Consider the following 22,412-nt stretch of genomic DNA (forward strand, 5'->3'; position numbering starts at 1 on the left):
AACACTGACATTCGGTAGGTATTACACACAATAGGAAGAGGGCGCTGTTCTTTCAGTGCAGTCTGTGGCTTTATGGTGTCTTGACATTTCACGACAGCCTCACCTCTAGGTCTCATGTCTTTGGACCTGTTTTGAATCGTAGCATTAACTTATATCAGAGTTGAAACATGTGACTCAAACTGAAGTTGAATAATCCTACAGACCTAGTCTCTACTGATGATTACAACCCAACAGCCGTTCTAACATAACCACATTTTAAAAGTCTTTGAGTAGAGGACATTTACTGATGATCCAGTGGATAATAACCACACCATCATGACATTGCAGTCTCCTTCACCTGCTCTATTTAGAGTACAAAATAGAGACCTGCCAGTTTCCTCTGAGAAACCTGATCAAGCACACATGTGTGTTTTGATGGACTTGGGTCCCGGTGGAGAGTCTGTTATAAATCTTGACATATTGACGTGTGACCTCATTTTGTCCTTTAGAAAGGATATTAAAGAGATAACTGCAAACAAGAACACTGCCACACAAATATTACACTGAATGAGAAGGTACATTCATTCTGACACTCATGATTCCCACTGGGAGCTCAGCGAAAGCATGGGGAATACGACCTAAATTATAAAGTCGGCATTTCTATTTCTATTGTTAATTAGTTCTTTGATAACATTGTTGGTTGAGCTACATATTGGTCTTAAACCCCTCTATAAATAGATACTATATAGATAAATATGTTCTCAAAGACCTTGTGAGTAAAGAAAGCCAACTTTACTTTGTGCCTTAGCTGCTGATGTATGAGCCTGTGAGAAATGTCCTACTTCTTAACATCGGCACAATGTTTCTTTCCAGCTGGCAGAACATTTTGTCACTAAATCTCAGATAACTTGAAAGCAGGTATTGTTAAACCTTCAGGAAGTGTTGAGGGGTTAATTCAACAATAAAAAGAGAAATGTAGCAGAGGACTGCTCTCCAAAATAGTGTTTATAACACAACATGAGTTTTCCTCTGTTGTAAAGCACAGTTTCACACTGAAGAATGAAAACCCTTCAGTCCTAATCACATTTTTGTTAGACTAGGCTGTTAAGTTGATCGGTGCTTAAGCTTCACTGATCCTCCAAAAAACATTTCATTGCAGAAATAAACAAGTTGTTGTTAATAACTTGTAAGCCGCCATCATTTTTGTTTGTCATCCATATTTAAAGTTAGAAGGGCGGGCTACTGGAGTAGCAGAGTGACTATTGGCAGGGTGTGTGGAGTGAAGGTGTTATTTAATGATTCTTATGGCAGATAGCCCCTGTATGGCCACAGGTTTTCACAGTGGGGGGTGGTGGGCCTCCTCAGGGGGTCAGCAAAGAGTTTCACGAGAGGACAAGTTGATGGAAGTGAAAAATATTGAATCAGTTCTGAAAAGGAGACCAGAAGATCAGAATCAGAAAAGATCAGAAAGATGAGAGTTGGCTCATACAAGAAGTTGAACTCCTGTTTTACATTGGTCTCAGTGTACTCACAAAGAATCAGACATACAGAAAGGAGCAAGGACAGAAAACTGAACAAATAAGTTAAAGAATTTGACTAATTACTTCAATTATAGCGGTGGACGACCCAGACTGTTCTGTACAATAGCACATGAAAAGAAAGTATGCAGAATATTGGAAACACTAATGGGAAGCTCCATAAAAGTACACACCATGGGAGTATGTACAAGTCCAAAGTGATAGTTCAGCGATAAAGTAGTTTTGGGACTTAAACAGTTTTTACCACTTTTTAGTTCAAAAACTTGTTTAGTAAAGAATGTGTTTTTTTTGTATTTGATGCCGTCGGAACTTATGCAAAATAAAAACAAGATTATCTTTGTGCAATTGCTGAGTTTCTATATGGGATCAGTTAAAAATAATTATGATTGTAACAGGCGTCCAGGAAGTTGAACCAAACAAGGCAGGTGTATTAAGGTGGAGTGAGGGGTTGATTTTGTCATTTCTTTGCATGTCGGTCTGAGAGCAGGTCCACGATCACAGACTTTATTAAATCCATGGTGTTGGTTGATCATCCTCACTTATCCAGTGTAACCTCAACTTGTGCAGCAGCCAGGAATCCCACCACTGTTTCTTCAGGAATTGAATTTCGTGTGATTCTTAAATCTGCTCTGGAGTGAAATCAAGCCTTTTCACCACAACTTTGTGTGAGACACATAAAGTAGGTAATTTCACCAGGATGGACATGTTTGCAAAGTTTCCGGAGTGTCTCATGCATGTTTAGAACGTCACAAATGTGTTGAAAGATTGCAAATAATAAAAATACAGGGTCCTTGCCCCGCTCAGTGCTCAGGGCCAAATCTTCAGGTCTCAAAAACTAGGTTTTGACTCGATAAATCCAGAGCCCCAAGGCGGAGGCAAGAAGAACAGTGAGAGTGGAAATATGAAAGAACGTGGAGCAGAACAATTTCTAACAAATTTTTAATTAATCAAAATGAGTGGACTAAACCTGGAGCTCTACAGGCCCCTGGGCAGTTGCCTGCTTGGCCCAGTTGTTAATGTAACCTTGGCCGCATGTTAAATGTCTTTGTCTGGCATAATACATCAGATCTGGTCCATCACTGTATGGAATGCCGCTGCTTATACTGCTGAGCACAAGGCCAGACTGCAGCGCATCACTCGCTCCACCGAGAAGGTGATCGACTGCAACCTGGCTCCCCAGGCCAGTGACAACCGGGACAAATTGAGTTCCCACGTCTGTTTGTTCAGGCCCGGGACACAATCACTGCACTGTATAGAGGTCCTCACCTGCGAAACCTGACCCTCATGTGGCCAACAACGATCATAGCGTTCATACTTAAAATTGTAATTATCTATTGTTCATATTGCACACATGTGTTGTTCCCTATTTTGATGTTTTTATAGTCAAGCTTGCACAAACACACCACAGGGAATTCCTTGTGTTTTACTTAATTAACAATATACATCAATTCTGAAATGAAAGGTCATGTTGTAATAAGCTTCACCTGCAATTGCTTTGCTGTTAATCAAATATTCTTAATAATAAAATAATAACTATTATAGAGCACTTTTCTAAATCTAAGTTCCAAAGTGCTTTTCAAGGGCAGCACACATGCAGGGATCACAAATATTAAAAGACAGTATTCATTTAAAAGAAACTCTTAAAGAAGGATGAAAGTATGTTTTAACAAGTGACCAGACGTGTTCAGGTGGTTCGCTGCAGGTTTTCTTGTTCGAAGTCGTCTCCCTCAGATGCGGACGCTTGTTAACTTGTTCAGTAACAGGACCCGAGCTGCCCCTGTGGGATGGAAGCGGAGCGAGCGGGTGTGATGTCCCTTTAAAGGCGGATGCCCCCTGCAGCGTCGTCACTGCGCAGAGCAGTTTGAACCAAAAAGCGGAGTGACCTTCCTCCGCTCTCAGTCTGAGAGGCGCAGCACTGAAGCAATAAGCCGGTCGCAGCTCCAGCACTCAGCCGCATTAGCCTCAGAAATGAACAACAACTTAGTCGGAGATGAAGTCGGGTAAGATCCGCTCGCCGAAGCCTCCCGCCGCGGCCGCGTCCCGCTGTAGATACGCGTCGTAACTCGCAGCCAGTGCGCTCTCCGGTCCGAGCTGTCATTTGACAGCTAACGCTAGCTAGCACGCTAGGCTAGCCGTAGTAACTTAGCTAGCCCGAGGAAAGAGGAGCAAAAAGAAAAAGTGAAAGTAAATCGCTGATGTCGCTCAGTTGCTGGGGTCGATGGCGGAACGAGCCGCGGTTGTCTCCGGCGCTGTCACTCACCTTGACAGGGGGAGGCGTGGAAGTGCGGTCACTTGTTTCACTGTTGTTTGCGGTTAGCTCGGAGCCGCTGGGTTAGCCTAGCTGTCGCTTTGCCAGCGAAGCGAAAGTCTCCTCTTCTCCCCTTCGCCCGAGCGAGGACATTTAGCGGGCACCGCCGGAGGATGGAGCCTCTGACCCCCAGCTCCTGTCGCGGCCGCCGCCTCCATCAGGGGACGTGTCCCAGTGGTTCTCTCAACGAAACGTGTGTTAACTCGGTAGCTGGTGCGATACTAGCGCCTTTTAAACTGCCATTAAACTTCCAGCTCCGGAGTGCGCCGGTGCGCATGCAGGGAGCCGGGCAGCCGCTCTCCTCTCCGCCGCTCTGAGAGGGTCTCACTCGGGCTGCTGGAGCCGGTGGAGGACCGTGTGCGTGGGGAGGGGGGGCTGCTGCAGCTTTCTGGAGGTGGCTCACTGATGCGCTCTGTCCCGGGGTAACTTACGTGGCAGGAGGTTCATCAATAGAGCTTTTATTGTCGAGGCCATTTCAGCCGGTGCTGGAGGACTGGATCTGAATATGAGTCACAGTAAGCGGGTGTTTGAGCCGCGGCTGTGCGGAGATCTCCTCATGCTGCAGCAGCCTGGTGCCCCGTGTTGTGTAATGTGTGTGTAGTTGAGTGTTTAGTCAGCTGGAGCTTTGTAATGGTTCTGAAAACTGCCATCTTCTCCAGAAAGACCTGAAAGTCTTTTTCACCCCCCCTGGTCAAACAGTGTGTTTTCTATGGTTTTGTGTGAGACAGGGCAGAGATGCTTGTCTGGCTGTTTATGAATAACTCAAAGCGATGATCTGTGACTAACTCCATTTGTCATTCATCTATTTTTCCCAGGAAACTTTTTGTGGGTGGATTGGACTGGAGCACCACACAAGGTAAGTCGCATCTGTTTTTAACCTGTGAAGGCTCACCCACTTCATGTTAAGAGGAATTTTGATTTCACTGGAATTGGTCTGGGTGGCTGTTGTAGTCGTCACTGTTATCAGATTCCAGGCAGGGTTGTTGTTCATGGTCTTGTTTGGTGGCTGAGTTTGAATAGAACCTGCAGATTGTCAGGTCACTAGTGGGTAGTGCTTAAATACACAGTACATGTGTATTTGGATACTATTAGTCATATAAGAGATTAGTATTTTGGGCTTCTGCCTTTACATCAACAGTGAACAGTATTTAAGAGAATTGTGGTGTTATTAATAATAAGGGTGTGTTTGACATTGTACCTGTATATAATGGTGACGATGGTCAGCGGACGAGGATAGTAATATGTTTTATTTGTTATTCTTATCGTCAGTCCTGGTTCAGTATTGTTGTGTTTTATTCAGAGAAAATTTACTAATACGCTGATGTATTTGCAGCAAGTGGTTGATTTGGTAGAAACATAATTGTGCTTTGTGGAATACAACGTTTAAATTCACTAACGTCTGGTTACGTACCAAACTGATATCAGTGCAGTTAGGACAAATGTGTCGCCCTAAACAAAAGATAACATTAAACTTTTTTATCTCCATAATTACAGAAAGTAGCAAGCATTTTATGATGAAAAAAGTTGTGTATTAATGTTAATAACCTATCAAATTACTGTATTGATGTTATCAATATCCTGAGTTAAAGTGAACAAAGTCACTAAAATCTCAGAGTATATTCTCCCTGTCACATTTCATAATTACTGATGATCACCGTTGGTAGAGTCTACATTATTAGTGCAACGCGCCTGTGTATACATCTCTCTTTCAGAGCTGTCCAGAGTTGGTTTTGTCCGTCTAAAGCCTCTTTCCACTGGCTCATGCTCAACTAGCCATTGTGTAACTTTGCACGAGGGTTTGTCCACGTTAACATTGAGATCTGAACCACAACGCTGTGGTACACCGAGCCTGTTTGCCCGCCGATGCCCTGGGGCCTTCTAGCAATGAGACAGGCAATTACGATAACCCTCTCCAAAGTGACTCCTCGTTTGTTCAAACTTGTACGCTCATCTCCATGGGCGTGTGCAGGCATTACTGTAGACGGGTGGTACGCTTGGTGCTATGTGAGACGACAGCGGGTCAGTGCTGTATTTGCTCTGTAGGAGTGTCAATATGTGAGGTGAAATTGTTTCCCTATAAAAACATTGATATAATCCACAATATTCTGTCAAAAGACAAAATCAAGGTCACTGCAAGACGGTTCCCAGTGTGTCACAGTTTTAGTTGCAGTTCCAGTTGTGGTGCAGGTTTCTGAAGATATTTTAATAATATGATATATTGTAATAGAACAAGGGCTGTAAATCATCACTTATTTGTGTTCAGGAGCCAAAGTGGGCTAAGTTAAATCTTTAAATTAACAAATTTGCAATATTACTGTATAAATTTGTGCTTATTTTTGGTGGCCGTTTCTTTCTCTTCTCAGAGACACTTAGAAACTACTTCTCACAGTACGGGGAAGTAGTAGATTGTGTCATCATGAAGGACAAAACTACAAATCAGTCGCGAGGCTTCGGCTTTGTGAAATTCAAAGACCCCAATTGTGTACGGACAGTGCTGGAGACAAAGCCGCATAATCTTGATGGAAGAAATGTGAGTATTTAAAAAATCAATGTATCAAATAGTCGAATCAAGCTGAGTAATCTGCCAACGCTTCGTAACTGTATGTCATCATCCTCAATAGTTATTCAAGGAGAATTTAAATGTTCGTTGTTTAGATTGTACTTGCCTGCAGCCAATAGTACAGATGATGACGACTGATGTGTGCTTGCCCAACAAGAATTACCTGTTCAAAGATTATAAGCAATATTGGCAGCAACGGTTGGAATTGGCTGAAACGAAAGTGTTGTCAGTCTAGTTTCCCCTTTCGATTTATTGTGTCATTATCAGCTCCCTCATGAACTACATCTTGCCCCATAGAATATTTTCACTGAGGCAGTTAAAGGCATAAACTTTGGCCACATATTGTTATGAGTGTATGTCCTTACCCTGCTGTGTTAGGTACTTAAATATACACAATTTAAGGTACCTTTACTTAGAGAAAACGTTTTTCTCTCTCTCTGCTGTCAGATTGACCCGAAGCCATGCACTCCCAGGGGGATGCAGCCTGAAAAGACTCGAACCAAAGAGGGCTGGGTAAGAGGAATCTGATTTCTTATGGTGAAGGCAAGGCTAGGTGTTTCTGCTGGACTAAGGCTAAGAGCCGTCAGTCTCACCAACCCCTCCTCCTCACAAGGTTGAATTCAGAGATCTTGAGCGTCATTAACAAAATCACTCTGACTTTAACCTTTTTCAGATATTTAGTGTTTTGTAAAAGCCTGTGATTTTTTTATTGTAAAGATCACAATGAGCAGGCGTTATACCCTTGAGAGTCCTTGGAATTGGTTTGGGGCTTTGATAAATCACAGAAGCGTTGAAGAACTTGCGTCTTGTATCGACCTCTATTTGTGACCAAGAGACTGCAACAATCTCAGCAGGTCCCTGTTAGAACATACAATAGCCTGATATTGACCCATAATAAAGTCAAATAAAATGACTCATGAGGTTGTCATGGCCTTTTGTCACCATGCTAAACATTGGAATTATAATTGTATCTTTGCAATATTTCATATGGATGCTGCAGTTTTCTTGATTTTGAAGTTGAGATATAATATTTTTCCTAGCAAGTGACTTCTCTTCGAATAAAACTGTGAGAACACATAAAGATTAAAAGAAAAATAAGCTATTATGATATAAGAAATTGCCTTTCAACAGTGAACGTATTGTCAGGCAAAAATCTCTGCACCAACTTGGGCAATTTGTGGGTCGATCAACAATGCTATCAAGCCCCTGCAGCTCTATTATAGTCATTTTGTCCCTTTGGGCAGCCAAGGGTTTTATTATTGCGCCGCTGCTGCCATTAAAACATTTTTTTTAAGTCACATATTTGCCTGAAAGCACAGGCTTTGTATGTTGGATGCTTTTAGAAATAAGGCTCTCTTCCTTCTACCGGAAATCCTTTCACTGAGTTTAAGTCATATAGTTGGTAGTGAATGTTTTAGTAACAAAGCAGAAGACGTAACTGGTCAAAATCATTGTAAGCAGCATCTAGTCTTAAAGCACGAGTGCCGTGCACAGCAATGCTCAGTGGTAGAGAGTAAGTGGAGGAAGCCGTGTTCTCTGATCTGTGGAGTCCAGTGTTTGCATTGACATGACATGTTAAGAATTATACCCCAGGGCAAGAGGAGAACCTAATTTCTTCTGCACTGTCTGAATAGATGATGGCTAACTGGCCCCCTCTCAGAGTGATCCTTCAACAGACACTGAAATGCATACACTCCCTGTTTTCTTTCAGAAGGGCAGCAAAGCCGATAGCAATAAATCAAAGAAGATATTTGTAGGTGGAATCCCCCATAACTGCGGCGAGCCTGAACTCAGGGACTATTTCAATAGATTTGGAGTGGTGAGTATTGCCAAGCACACAATGCAAGTCAGTTCACATCATCATTAAAGACTGCTTGAATGGATGTGACATTGAACAGGGTCAATACTACATTATAGAAATGTTACGGGATTGTAATAGGACGAGTATTTATTTGACCCAATTGAGGCTGAATATTTTAATTGGAATAAGAAGGTACCCGGCCTGGTTTGCTAAATGGAGCCACTGTTTCCCTTTGTCCCTTTCAAGGTCACAGAGGTGGTAATGATCTATGATGCGGAGAAGCAGAGGCCCCGAGGTAAAAGCTGATCCCGTTTTTTTCTCCCTCTCCCCTCCCCATACCGTACCATCTTAAATCTCATGACAAACTATTCCGGCCCAAAGAGAAAAAAAAAGCCCCTTCAGCCCCAGATGTTCAATTCAATTACAACACTGTAACCCTTAACAGCAATTTGATGTATGGTAAAGGCACACAATAAAACACAAAATGCGTTAGAAGCGTGCTAAATGAAACCCGTACAAAGTCATTACCGTACAGTGACAAATAAATCACTCCCAGGTCAAGAACATTAAATTCTTTAGCAGCCTTGATGACCATACACTCAGTCCAACAATAACAGATGGTATCTTGCCGTGTCCCACCTGACCTTGTGGGACAATTCCAGTCTGTTTCTTACATCTACTTTTTTATGGCAGTTAATCATTCTTAAGTCACATTTTCACTTTAGTCTTATGTAAAATTTGCTTATACATTTCTCAATTTTATTTTTGAAGAATTGTTTTAATAATTGTGAATAATTTTGTGTTGTTTAATTGATTATTGAATTAAAAGTTTAGATTCCAGAGTTACCCTTTTAACAATAAGGGATGCCACACACACTAGAGCAGATTGCAATACAGCTACAGATCCTTGGTCCTTGGTCCATTGAGAATACACCAGCCAGGTGTGAAGCCGGTAAGAGGAACTTTTTGAGATACGCGCTTAATGTACAGACAGACAGTTTGCTGGATTTTGTAGATGTATGTAGATTTTTAAATCTTAGAAAATCTTCATTTAAACCTATGAAATGGAAGAAGTTTAATTTGAAAGTTGTAAAAAGGAGTTTTTGGACGTAAGAAGACGCTGACAACATGCATCCGGTATATTGAGAACGGGAATATTTGTCCTTCACAGAGATCGGTTCCATCACGGTCACTGAAGGTCATTATAATTAGAAACTCTTATCACGAGAAAACAAATGGAATAGTGAAACTGTTTTACGTGCCCTTTCATTCTCCAGAAATCTATTCAACATGATCCCTGACAGAAGCGGTGACGTCCATTAATATCTCAGAAAGGTTTTTCCAGATAAATCCTAAATGTATCTTGGGTGTCTGACATGTGCCGGCACTTAAAGCACGGATGGCCTCACTGGGAATCAGACCCGTGCCACCGGCAGTGTTGGTGTCAGACTCTGCTTGCTGAGTTACAGTCACAGCTGTCTCATCTGCATTTGTCCTACATAGCCATGATGTAGTGACCACTGACCCACGACATGTATCACTGCTCTTCCTTTAAAACACCATACATTCTCTGTTGGGAGAAACCCAGAATAGTTTGTCATTGGAATTTAACATGATGTATTGCATCTGTAACAACCATTACATAATCTTTAATAGTATAAATAAATCTTTTACTAAAACCATTAGTCTTTGAATATTGGTGTAAGTTTTCTTTACCCTGATTTAGTCGTACTTGATACAGTTATCTTAAACGACCTAGTGTGTGATTTCCCGTATGTAGAAACTTAAGTATTTTTGTAAGTAAGCCCTTTTTCTATTTTTCTTTCTTCTGTCCCCCTTCTCCTTGTGAATGGTTTGAATGTGATTAACTGTTTCTCTTTAAGATTTGTCTTTTCTCCTTTAGGTTACTGTGCATTGACTGGTAGCACAGAGGTACAGGCCAAATGTAAAAGCACTCAGATCTTTCACTTGGTCACAATGGGGCGTACACAAAGTAGCATCAAACTGTTAACTGGGCTAAAGCTTAAATGTTCCCAATCATTACAGAGAGATGTTATTTGAGCCAAAGAAGTCTTCATTCTGAATCTGTGTATATTGATTCACAGACGATGTTCACTTGCATCCTCTGAATTTAAGATCTTTAGTTATTAGGGGATATGGCAGAACAATTGATTGTCGAATCAATTTAGTCAATAAATAAATGATGTGAGAAATCTCCATTAGATTTTCAAGTGTCAGATTTGACATTACATTTTTCAGTAAAAAGATACTTGATAAATAATTATTTGCCTGTCACACTTTTTGCCAAAGAATGAGGTCAGTTGAGCTATTACTTGAAAGTCGTTGCATCTTTTCATATATTATAATTAAATTCTTGTCCTGTTCCGTGAGTAGTCGTCTTAATGACGGCTGGTCCACATCAAGTTTCGTTCATGTCAAATTATTTATGACCCCATGAGTTTCATCTGGAGCTGATATCTGATTAGAGTCAATTATCAATTTCAGTGTCGCCGAGTCAGTGTAACCAGGATATGTCAAAATTGAATGTGTCAACTTGGTTTTAAATTTAGTTGAAGGACGGGTCAATGATAGATGTTATTAATAGCGATGGATCGTGAGGCTGGGGAAACGCTTGGCATGTTACTAGAGGTCTCCAAATTTCAGTTGTCTCACAGGAGGTCCCGTTGGATTGAGGTTAAGTCCCCAAGTACAGATCTGCACACAACCCAATTCTGCCACGGCGGAAAGATAATCAAGTTGGAAGTAGATCACTGCGGCGCGAGGCGGCCTGCTAACACTGAAAAAGTTCTGTTACAGATTGAGTAGTTTACTGAGCAGTCGGTGCGGCAGCAACAAGAAATCTCTAAACCTTGTGCTTCTGGTTGATGAACGTTGTGTACCCCCCATGAAAACTCTTGAGCAAAATCAACAACTTGTCACTTTGGGAAACCAGTCATGGCCTATATCTTTGTGTTATTGTTGTGAACACTATTTTAATTGTCCATTTTAGGCTTATCCTGGCGGACTCAAAAGTAAAAATATTGAAATTGGGAAAGCTTGGAGAAAGCTTTAGGCATTCTACAGTTTGTGTTTCTCCATATTTTTGTGATGCATTAACAATGGCTGCTGTGAGTGTGTGCTCCAAAGCAATATACCAAGGGACAGATCAAGGTGGGGTTTGGATGAAACAGCATGAAGTAACACAACGTGGTATTGGTTCAATTTGGCATTTATCAGTGTTGGAGGGCGAAAGAGCGACCTCATTGTTCTGTGACATTTCACGTGGAATCAAACACTGCACCTGTCATTCTGCATGTTGAGCAGTTAAACCCTCCTGTATTTTGTTTTCACAAAATATTTCTCTGCACAGTAAAGAGAAGTTTCCCCCTCAATCCCTCCAGGCCTTAGTCTTGGATTTGTGTTGTTCTACAAGTCTGCGACATCATCCGAACCCCAGGAGCCTCTTGCTCAGTCTTGACGGATCCTCACTCTGCTGGAGCCCAATACTGTTCTTCATCTTGTGTTGTCACAACCCCCCTGCTACCTTGATTCACTCTTGGTCGTTGGCTAGGTTTTGGATTTATTACTTTCGAGGCTGAACAATCAGTGGACCAGGCTGTCAACATGCATTTTCACGACATCATGGGCAAAAAAGTGTGTAGTTGTAGTTTTATTTTACCCTTAAGATCAAACGGAGGCTTGGGTGACACAGTAAGAATTTTACCATGATGTATTTTGTGATAGTACATTTTCCGGTGGCTTTCCATCAGTGACTGTAACATTATACGGCACAAATTTAGCATTTTAAATCATAGACTAATCCGGCTGCTGACATGTCTCATCTAATTTTGCTCAATCCATTGATATAATAGTTTCTAAAGCCACATATCCTTGACAAATGCTGTTATGTTACAGTTTGAGCTGTCACCCAAGGCTTTGTTTATACTGACCACTCCTTTAGGATGTCTTAGGTTTACTAAATTGTACTAAAAACTTCCAAATCAAACTGTTTTCTGGCTTTTGATTTGCCATTAAAATTAACAATAAAAGTTAAGGCTGAATTTCACAGAATCACCTAAAGGATTGGTCCAATTCTGCTCTGTTTCTTTTGTTTTCTGATATTTCTGTTGACAGGTCACTTACACGTCAACATGTTTTGTATTATTTATTTATTTCATATTTGGAAAATTTTAAAGAAAAAGCTCAACCCAGTGACCTCAGTTAAAGAATCTCCATACTGTGTCCCCCAGCTTTGGTCATATTCAATTTCAAATTTTTTAAAAGAATCAGAAGTATCTAAAGTGCGGTTTAGGATCAGGCACAGTAATATATGCAGTTCACTCAGTGTTGACTTTTACTCAGCGGCTGCACCAGATGGATGAGGGTTTTTTCTGCGCAGACAATTCAGATAGTGTCAGGTAATCTGTCCATCTGGGAAAAGACAATAACTTCACTATGGCGTTGGATTTAATCACACGTAATAACCTCCTGGCAAACACCACACACCTGCTGGGAACCTCAGCAGAAATCAAAACAAAACCATACTGCGTGTTTTCATTCATCCTACAAGGATTGGTCCACCACTTCGGTTCAAAGTAATATTAAGTGCTCATTCAATATCAACCCCCATTTTTCCCAAATAAATGTTTTTAATAAGCAGCTTAAATAATTGATTTGGGGCATAATACATTTCACAGTGTAGTTATATCCTCATCTCCTGCGTCTGTCCTTGATCTTAAAATGGCTGAGTTAAGTATCTTAAATATTTGTCTCCAAACACTGAAATCCTCTGTGTATATTTCCCCATTTATTTTTAATTTCTTATTGACACTATTAAAGTATTCTTCCTTTTTGGGGAAAAGTGATAGTTATTGTGGTGCTTCTGCACTTGCAAGCAGAGTGCTGGTTGTATATTTGGAGTCTTCTGTGCTTTTATTTGAGAGTGGACAATAGAAAGATGAGGAAAGAAGAGTGTCAGGTCTGAATTAGACTGACTATTAACAAATGTCCCTATGGCAGATGTAAACCGTGGCTGCTGTGGTTTCCTACAACAAACTAATATTACAAGTAAAACATGTTGCCCAAAAATCCTCTTCCAATCACCCTTGAATTTGATAATAAGAAAATGTGTCAGAACTCACCTCAGACATGTGTCAGCAGGATTTCTGTCACGCTGATCAAAGATTTATTTTTATTTAAATGGGCCAGATTATTACAGTGATGATCTCAATCCCATTTCCTTGGTAACAGCTTCAGCTCAACCTGTGTACTCTCCAGTGTGTACGCGCCCCCCTTGACTTTGCCCTGGTTTTCCAGCATGAATCGAGGCTCGACTTAATCCATTGTTCTTGACTTGACATTACCTTACGCTGGGACTTGTGGGAGCCTGGGAGATATGAGTTACGAAATTAGAAATTGGAGCACATCAAACTGTGGGACAAATCCCAGTTCTGCTGTTGGGGACTGGGCAGAAGTCATGGTATCCATCACTCGTAGCCGTGATGCCCACGGGAGAAAGCGCTCAGGTAGCTGCCGGCGGCGGCGAGGCCACTGCCGGAAACATGTGCATGTAATTAGGTCGACAGAGAAGGAAGAGGAGGCTGGGGAAGGTGGCACCACCTTAAAGCGGGGAGGAATTTGTGATTCGTTTTCCTCCCGCAAGGTGACCCCAATAACTCAACCTCTCAGTCTATTTCTGGTTGGCTCCCCCTTAGTCTCAGCCTGTTTCTTTGCTCTGGTTAACGGCTGGTAGCCTTGCCTAGTTGCAGTCAAGAAAGTTTTCTTATTGGGGCAATTCCTTTTAAATTGACTCAAGGAAGCAAATGTTTACATCGGACCATATATAAAACTGAAATGTAAGTTAAGAAGTGAATGATTAAAGTCAGTTGCTCAGCGTTTATAAATTAAAAGTTTAAGACAACGACCGCTGAATAATCAAAGTAACATTTGACCATAAATATAAATTAAAAGAAACTTGGAGTCTTAATTATAACATTAGGATACTTAGGATTTACATGACAGTATAATTTGACATTATATTGGTGTCAAACTGTATCAGTCACTATTTTCTCATCTTTGACACAGTATGAAGATTCAGATTTAGATTGAAAGAGTGTTCATTTGTACTATCTGCATGTTTACTTTATATTCTGTTAGAACTGAGATACAGATTTCTCTCTACACCCCTCCCCCTCCCAAAAACTTATTCTGATAAAAATAAAAATGAGATATTCTTTGTAAGCATTAGCTGGAGAAAGGTAAGTCATGACCTTCCATTAGACGTCTTTATCATATATAAAGGACAATTAATTTGAGGGAAAAAAAAGAAATCTATGTTTCTCAGGTACATTATAAAAAGCCACGATTTAAAAAAACTGTAATTCACGTGTAGTGTCTTTTTGTAATCAGACTTTGGGCTCTCTGAAATTCCTGCTTGATAATTAGTACCTGAGACACATAGCTGTGCATCTCTCCAGGCTACACAGTAATATTAATTAACATAGCTGCCCCACATTATTCTGATAAACATAGAGTGAAGAGTTTTCAACCTGGCCCCAAATGTTGAGATTGAATATCAGTGCTAGGAAAGGTCTGTCTAGGTGAGGGTCGTCTAGATCTTACACTGGTGTTGCCAAACGTGTCCTCCTTGTCCTTTGTCCAGGTGGAAGTAAAGAAGGCTGAACCTCGTGACAGCAAAGCTCCTGGCCAGCTTGGCCCTGGCCAGTGGGCACCCAGGGGCATCTTGACTGCAGCTAATGGTTGGACAGCACAGCCTGCCCAGGGCTGGCAACAGCCATACGGGCCACAGGGTGAGTGGGAACACGTCCAGGAGCAGAGCGAGTGAGACCCTTTGTTCAGAGGAAAACCCAGTGGTAACTATTTGAATGTGTTTAATCCTCTCCTCTAACATTAACCTTGTGCAGGGTGGTCACTGGTTGTTGTCTCTGTTTGAATGTCTGAACTGAATCTCATATCTCAGGCATCAGTGTTGTCCTCAGTCTAAATGTTCTTTCTCTCTTTTTGAAGGAGTGTGGGTGTCGACCACTGGCCAGCCCATAGGTAGGTGTTGTACCTCTACACATAGAAAATACCTTGTCTTTCCAGTTGAAGTGTGTGTGTGTGTGTGTGTGTGTGTGTGTGTGTGTGTGTGTGTGTGTGTGTGTGTGTGTGTGTGTGTGTGTGTGTGTGTGTGTGTGTGTGTGTGTGTGTGTGTGTGTGTGTGTGTGTGTGTGTGTGTGTGTGTGTGTGTGTGTGTGTGTGTGTGTGTGTGTGTGTGTGTGTTATGTGATCTGCTCTTATCTCTAAAGGCCTGTGTCACAGAGAGAGCCTGCATTGAGGGAGGCCAATGGGCTGATGACAGTTAACAGTGCGTGTTATCACTGATTCATAATGGCTGAGGCTGCTGATATTTTTCTATTTGAGACAGATGGCAGCCTTGAATGTATTCCGGCCTCCCTCTGCCATTGGTCAGGCTCGGTCTCATATCCCCACCTCCGGGTCAACCTGCAGGACTCACTGCAGTGTCGGCCCTGTAAGGATACCTCACTGTCCCTCAGCTTCAGATAGCAACTTTCAAATTCAGTTTTATAAACCTTTTGTCTTTAATTCAGCTGTTTATTAAAACCATAACAAATTGAAACTAGTGTTGTTTGCCTACATCTGTCCTGGAACTTTGCATTCTTACTGTTATTGCCTGTCTGTTTAATCATGAGTATATAAACAGATATTTATATAAATCATACATATTACCTAGTTCTGTTCTCTGTTGGAGAAGGCGGGTATGTACCTCCATTGACTGCCGGCCGGGGGACACCCGCACAGCCTCCATCACCTTTCAACGCATTCCTGGTCACATCCCCAGCGGGTGGCTTTGCTGCACCTCAGGGCTACGCTCAACAGGGCTACAGCACAGCACCTCAGTTTGGTCAGTAGCACTCGCTCATTACACTTTGCTGCTGCTCTGACATCACTACAACATGCAAACAGATTATATAGCATATGTAAAGATAACACTGCAAATTAGATGGAGCAGTTGGTAGATCTGATATTCATATATTTTTATTCGAAAAAGGGGGGGCATGTCAAATGTGTTAAATGAATCCATGACAGGTTTTCTTAGCAGCTTTGCTGTTGCTGTGGTAAGGGAGGAACCTGCATCTTATCAGAAAGGAACAGATTGATGAGTTTCATGAACTGCTGCTTAAAAAGAAGCCTGCGTGGTGGATTATTACCTTGATCCAGTTCAACCTGTTAGCAGACCAAGCTGAGTTTAGGTAAATCATAGACCAACAAAAAGTGGAAAAAAATCCAGAACTTTTTGTTCAAGTGTGTTGACAAAGTAGGGACCATAACATTTGGCAGTTGGTCCTTTCAAAAGACGTGGTTGCACAATTTACGCACAATTTACACACAATTTACGCAAAACCTAAAATGAGATTAGATTCAGTGGATTCATTGATAAATACTGACACTATTTACAGTTTTCATGTGATCATATGGTCAACTGGATTTTTTTAATATTCGTAAATTCAACTAAAGTATATTTTTGCTCAAGTCAATGACTTTGAATGAAGAAATCCTGATTAAAATCTTGTTCCTATCGAACAGGTTACAGTTTCGGCGCACCCCAAGCAGACCAGTATGCTCCACAAGTTCCTCCTCCGCCCACAACTCCAGGAGCTGCACCTCTGGGCTTTGCCCCCGCCACCACACCAACTCAGGACTTGAGCAAAGCTCCCACCGGGCAGCCCGACTTCCCTTATAGCCAGTATGGTAAGAAAAGCATTGTGCACAGAACAGTTTGCTGCCCCTTTCTCTCCCATTTGATTTAAATCAGCCCCTCTGCCCTGCCCATCTCCCTCAATATTTAACGGGTGCAACTATAGCTCATTTAAGTTCATATTTCGAATTGTAAAACAAGCAGGAGCTCGCTCTTGGTTCCATTTAGCTTGAACAGTTACACATGCCTACATGCTTCCTGCATACATGAACCCCTCTTCCTCTACTGTAAAGCTGCTGCTGAGGCTTCACCTCATCCAGGAGTCCTCAGCAGGCATTTCTGTCAGGTTTTTCCAGCCTGGCTGTGGATTGCTAAAAAAGATTGGTAGGTCTTGCTGGGTTTGAATTAGATCATCCAGTCTTGCAATGTTTTTTTTTTACTTTGTTTTGCATTTTTATTTTATGTGGATTTTTAAGGGAGTGCATCCGTCTCCTGACTGATTTCATTTATTTTACCTGAATCAAATACTCCTGTCTTTTCATTTCTCTCGCCTCCACCTCCTGTTTCTCTTCCTCCCTGTCTGTGACTTTGCTGGTTTCCTTTTCCTGGACTTGGCCCGATTGCCATAAAAGAGCACCAGCATGACAATATTAGGCCTGTGTTATTTCTGGAAAAAGGCATGTCCAACCTGCCAAGTTACCTTATCAAAGATTTTCAACTTGTCCATCAGTTTATCACTGTAGAGTTTAGAGCTTTGCATGCTTGTGTGCAAATTGTGAATTCCCCCCCTGTGCCCTGTAGATATGTAAAGATATTAAAGTCCTGGTCAAGTACTTTTTTTTACCAATATGTCTGTAAGATTTGCTTTCAGTCTTTGTGGTGTCTGAACTGGACTGTTAGTCTGGTCAAATATTACCTTTGGACTGGGTTACGCTGTGATTATTGTTCCCTCTGAATCTCCCCTGAGCTGATTAACTAGCTTTTTTCATTTCTATATTGAAACAAATGGAGGGGCACCTTTATTCTGATTGCATAGAACAAAGACTCTGAGACCTTGAGACTTTCAGCTCTAAACCAAACGAAAGACTGAAATAATGTGAAAACTAACCAGCATCCAGGGAAAAGGAACAAGCTTCGTCTTCATCGAACATTCACCTTTTAGACAACTTAATTACAGATAAGAGTCAGATTTTAATTCAGAAGCCACATGATTTTACCTCTGATTTGGCTTACAGCTGCTTCACGCTGCCGGATCTCCATCTGAAGCAGACATGTGGTCGCTGTCAGTCACGACAGGTGTCCATCTTGTTCAGTGTTTTCCTGCTTGTGCTTCTCTTCCATCCAGCTTTCTGCATTAAGTGTCGTCTGGTGTTTAGTCAAGTGATGGCAGCACAGAGTCTCTATGGTTTTGTGAAAAGGGCAGAAAATCCCAGATGATGTCGGTGTTGTGCAGACAAATCAATCAGCCCTAACGTGAACGTTTCTGTAGCCACTGGATATGATGCTTTCAAGTGAGGTTAGGAAAATAAAGTAAGTTTGTTAAGGTTAAAGTTAAGTTTGGCTTCTGTGGAGTTAAACAATCTAAATAAATTGGTTGTCATTAGAATAAGGATCTCACCTGTGGTTTTGCATGTAAATGTATTCATGACAATTTTTTTTTTTAAATAATTCCCAACCGCCTGACTTCACTTTTATTACAGTACAACTTGAAACTTGAAACTTGATTGGTTGTTCATCTCAGTGTATTGTTGACTTTTCTTGTCCAAAACCTCTTTTGTGAAAATGGAGAGATGACTGCAAAACTTCATTGTTTCATTTAAAGTATTTAAAATCTTTAAATATCATCAGTGGAGTACTTTATTGCTAAGTTTAAATATATATATATATATATATATAATATGCATAATATATACCAATATAACACAGCGAGGAGATATAACACATAGTTTATGTCCCTCAAATTTTATTTTGATATAATCTTTGGCCATATGGTCCAGCCTTACTAAGCACACAACATTCATGATATGTCACAGAAAGAAACCTGACATGCTGCCTACTACAAAACAAGTTTCAAGACAATTCACGTCGATTTTAACAGTGTGTTGAAATGAATGGAAACCAATGGAAGATGGGAAATTAATCTAGAAATTGATGGTCTGCTTTGGAAAATGTCTGTGGCGTGTATATAAGACATATTTTATTCAGTACGACATGCAAAACTGCTGGTGTGGTTGCGCTAGTCCCTGCTTTTATTTGCCCTCTTCTCATATATTTTCTTTGTGTGAAAACATTTCTCATGTTTTTGGCATCTACCAGCATATCATGCGCATTTAACAAGATTTCCTGAGACGAGGCTGGCATGATTTCATTCAAAGTCAGGCGTGCTAGCAGATAGCTCACAAACTCACACTCCATTTTGTTTTGACTTCCAGATGAAGCCGAGCAGTGCTGTAGTGCAGAAACCAGTAACTGAGTGTAAAGCTCTTAAAGCTCAGTAAGGGGGGAACTATGTAAAGTAGTCGGCCAACAGTATCTGGGTTTAGTCAACCTGGTCTCCTCATCTCATTGATAGGCTTGGGTAACTACCCTCAGGACCCCTCTGCCTACGGACCAACGCGTCCTTCTCACAGTTATGGTCAGGATGAGCAGGGAGGATATAGTGCAGGTAGGTGCCAGCATCGTCTTCTCCAAAGAAGCACTTTTTAAGTCCTGTAGAGTTTATAGAGCTGCACCCCGGGCCTGCCTCTTTTATTTTGCTCTGTGTTTAGTATTTTGCATGTACATTTTGCATGTACATACAAATTACTGTGTGTACTCTTGTATAGTAAAACGCAGCCAGAGAAATTTGGCATTTTGAGCTTGAGCATGCCATCTCCCCTAGGGGCTGTGGTTTTACTATACCAAGACAGACCATGTCCTCCTTTTTTTTGTTTCCTCACTGTCCGCATTGCTTTGCTGATTATGAAAGGATGATCTAATTGTCAGAAAATCGGTTCATGGTTCAGTTGTCTCTGTGCCTCAGCGCAGTCCATTCACCCGTTGTTTTTACCCCGTGTACTGTCTCCACATCGTAGCTCAAGGGGTGAGAAAGGAAAGAAGATTTAAAGAAGGACACGATGCCAGTCAATTTTCAATCTCTCTCAGATTCTTGTGTCTGATGCTCCTGTCGGGTTTGCTCCCTGTTTGAGCAACTCAAAACCAATGCTTTTTCAAATTGTCTTTACTTTCACTTTTTCTGCCTCTTCTCTTTCCACTCCAGTTATTTATAAATCTCTGTACTCCAGTATTTATTGGTGACATTTACATATCACAAGAGTCTTGTTCTAACAGAATGTTAACAGGGCAGGAAAATAACAAATTATCAGCAAGATGCTGAAAAGATTTGGCTGCAACTGTGTTTTTAATCCATCGAATCATCTGGTAGGTAACAAATCAGCCATATTTTAACCATGATGTCCCTTTTGGTTTCTACAGTTGCTGCTGCAGCTTTTACAGGCAGTTTAGTTTCTTTCCCTGGATGGCCCTTGTCCGTGTGCGCCATCTAGTGGCAAAAGCAAAGAACGCCGTGCGTGTTCTTCACATCATTTTCCTCAACTTAATAACAAATGTAAATCAAATACCGATATTATACCATAATTTATGATGTAATGTCACATCCCAGTATTTTCAATCGCCACAGAACAAAAATCATCAAGAATGAAAATGCTTCACTTATAACGTGTGAGGGTAAATGGTGGATTTTGCCTCATCATCAAACTTATTAACACTGGTCACTTTATCAGTACTTTTAAATGACTAAGTGTTTTCTGAAACGATGTCTGTTGACACTGACATTAAAACCCTCTTCTCCCTGCTCCTCTCTCCTTTTTGTTTTCCACCTCAGGGTACGGCCAGGACCTGACAGCCTTCGCCCACAGCTTCGCAGACCCCAGCCAGCCCACGGCCTCGTACGGGGCACCGACAGCGCAGCCCGCCAACGCCCAGACTGCCATCAATGCGTTTGGCAGAGGGCAGAACCACAACGTACAGGGCTTCCACCCGTATCGACGCTGACGGCCGCCTATGGCGATGGCCGCTGTGTAAAGATGAAAAACAAAAAGAACAAAAAAAGAAGAAGTCAGGGAAATGTTTGTTTTCGCTAAAAGCAAAACTGGAATCCTGGATCCTTCTATGGGATGAATGCACACAGTATGTGAAAAACAGGAACCTTTACGAAAGCAGGTATTCCAGTAACGTTTAAAGGGGGTGTATTGAAACCCAGGTTTGTTTTGCCTAAGTTAAGGAAGATTCAGCAGAAAGAAGCTTTTTCCCCCACGTCCTTCCCCATGTTTTATAGTAGAACTAAACTACTTTGCAATAATTTTGATTGTCTGTTCAAACACTAGCACAGAGACTATATGTAAAGAGACTTGCATATAAATATGTATATTTATGGTGGACACAAATGAAAACAGGGTCTCAAGTTTCCTCAGCTTTAAATTCTAGGGAAAAAATGTTTTTATTTTTCATTTGGTGAATTTTGTTTACTTTCTGAGCCTTTAAAGTTTGTTTAAAATGGAGATTATAATTATATATATATATTATACACAAACTGTGCAATTTTTTAAAAAGAGAATTTTGTACGATAAATGTACACTTTGCTTGTTTTTTTATTTAAAGATGTAGACTTCCCTCAGGTGGCTGTTTTGGGTGCATTTTTTGCACTTATGCAAAAAGAAAAAAGGACAAATTATTACAAAAATAAATGTTTTATCGATACAATGACTGTCGTGGATGTTGAGTCGTTTGCTTCTGGAATTTCAGCGGAGAGTCCTGCAGAGTAGAACTGCAACAATTAGTCTATTGATTCATTAGTTGAAGTCTGCAATAATTTTGACTATCAATTGTTTTTAAAGAAAGACTTTTCCAAAAGAAATTCCTGATTCATGTCTTCCAGATATTATTTCTACTGCTTTTCCTGTTGTATATCTTTTTAAATAATATATTTGGCTGTCAGACTTTTAGCTTGGTTAACATTGGTTAAGGTTTTCTGTTTTCTGACATTTCATATGCTTGAATGTCACTCTAGAACCAAAATATGATTAAAGAATGATTTCAGTGGTCATAGCATTTCCATTGTGAATATATGGAATTTGGAAACAATTGGAGGTATCAAACTGGTTTCTCAAAAATAGCAATGTTCATTAGTTAGGGCCCGAGCACTGAGAGGCACTGACAGACAGTTTTTTTTTTCCTCACTGACGATGCGACCAAGTCCCCCCCCCCCATAAGATAAAAACTATTTTTAGCTGAGAACTGAACTGAAAAGTAAAGTCAATAAAAATGAATTTGCATCTTTGATAATCTGTTATTGCTCTACAGACTCTGAATATTGGAATTGATATAATAAAATGTTAATATTTTTTTATTTGAGAAAGACACTTTATATATCACTGTAAATTCAATATTTTAGATGTCTGTTTCTTTTATTTATTTTACTATTTGATGATAATTGAAAAAGTCATTGA

The 22,412-nt window shown here is 40.8% G+C and overlaps 1 protein-coding gene across 6 annotated transcripts; it reads left to right on the forward strand.

Annotated features, from left to right (window-relative positions):
- The first annotated feature begins 3,376 nt into the window (after positions 1-3,376).
- Positions 3,377-22,007, forward strand: dazap1 (DAZ associated protein 1). 6 transcript variants are annotated; one of them, XM_053430868.1, is made up of 13 exons: positions 3,377-3,517; positions 4,641-4,681; positions 6,189-6,355; positions 6,833-6,898; positions 8,097-8,204; positions 8,433-8,481; positions 11,758-11,840; positions 14,848-14,995; positions 15,213-15,245; positions 15,613-15,717; positions 15,961-16,110; positions 16,794-16,958; positions 20,789-22,007. In XM_053430868.1, exons 1-13 carry the CDS (start codon positions 3,486-3,488, stop codon positions 20,956-20,958), a joined length of 1,317 nt encoding a protein of 438 aa, XP_053286843.1. In that variant the 5' UTR covers positions 3,377-3,485; the 3' UTR covers positions 20,959-22,007. The 6 variants fall into 6 exon arrangements, with proteins under 6 accessions (XP_053286843.1, XP_053286845.1, XP_053286844.1 ...); XM_053430870.1 differs by lacking the exon at positions 15,613-15,717 and adding an exon at positions 19,478-19,570; XM_053430869.1 differs by having other exon boundaries at positions 8,100-8,204.
- The last annotated feature ends 405 nt before the right edge of the window (positions 22,008-22,412 follow it).

Source organism: Pleuronectes platessa, chromosome 9 (assembly GCF_947347685.1).
Source record: "Pleuronectes platessa chromosome 9, fPlePla1.1, whole genome shotgun sequence".
NCBI classification, from domain to species: Eukaryota; Metazoa; Chordata; class Actinopteri; order Pleuronectiformes; family Pleuronectidae; genus Pleuronectes; species Pleuronectes platessa.

What these genes read in the sequence shown, in the direction of transcription:
- dazap1 (XM_053430868.1), top strand. Translation starts at nt 3,486, where the DNA reads ATGAACAACAACTTAGTCGGAGATGAAGTCGG. An exon ending in TTAGTCGGAGATGAAGTCGG is followed by an intron (nt 3,518 to 4,640) that starts GTAAGATCCGCT and finishes TATTTTTCCCAG; the next exon opens with GAAACTTTTTGTGGGTGGAT. An exon ending in CTTCCCTTATAGCCAGTATG is followed by an intron (nt 16,959 to 20,788) that starts GTAAGAAAAGCA and finishes TTTCCACCTCAG; the next exon opens with GGTACGGCCAGGACCTGACA.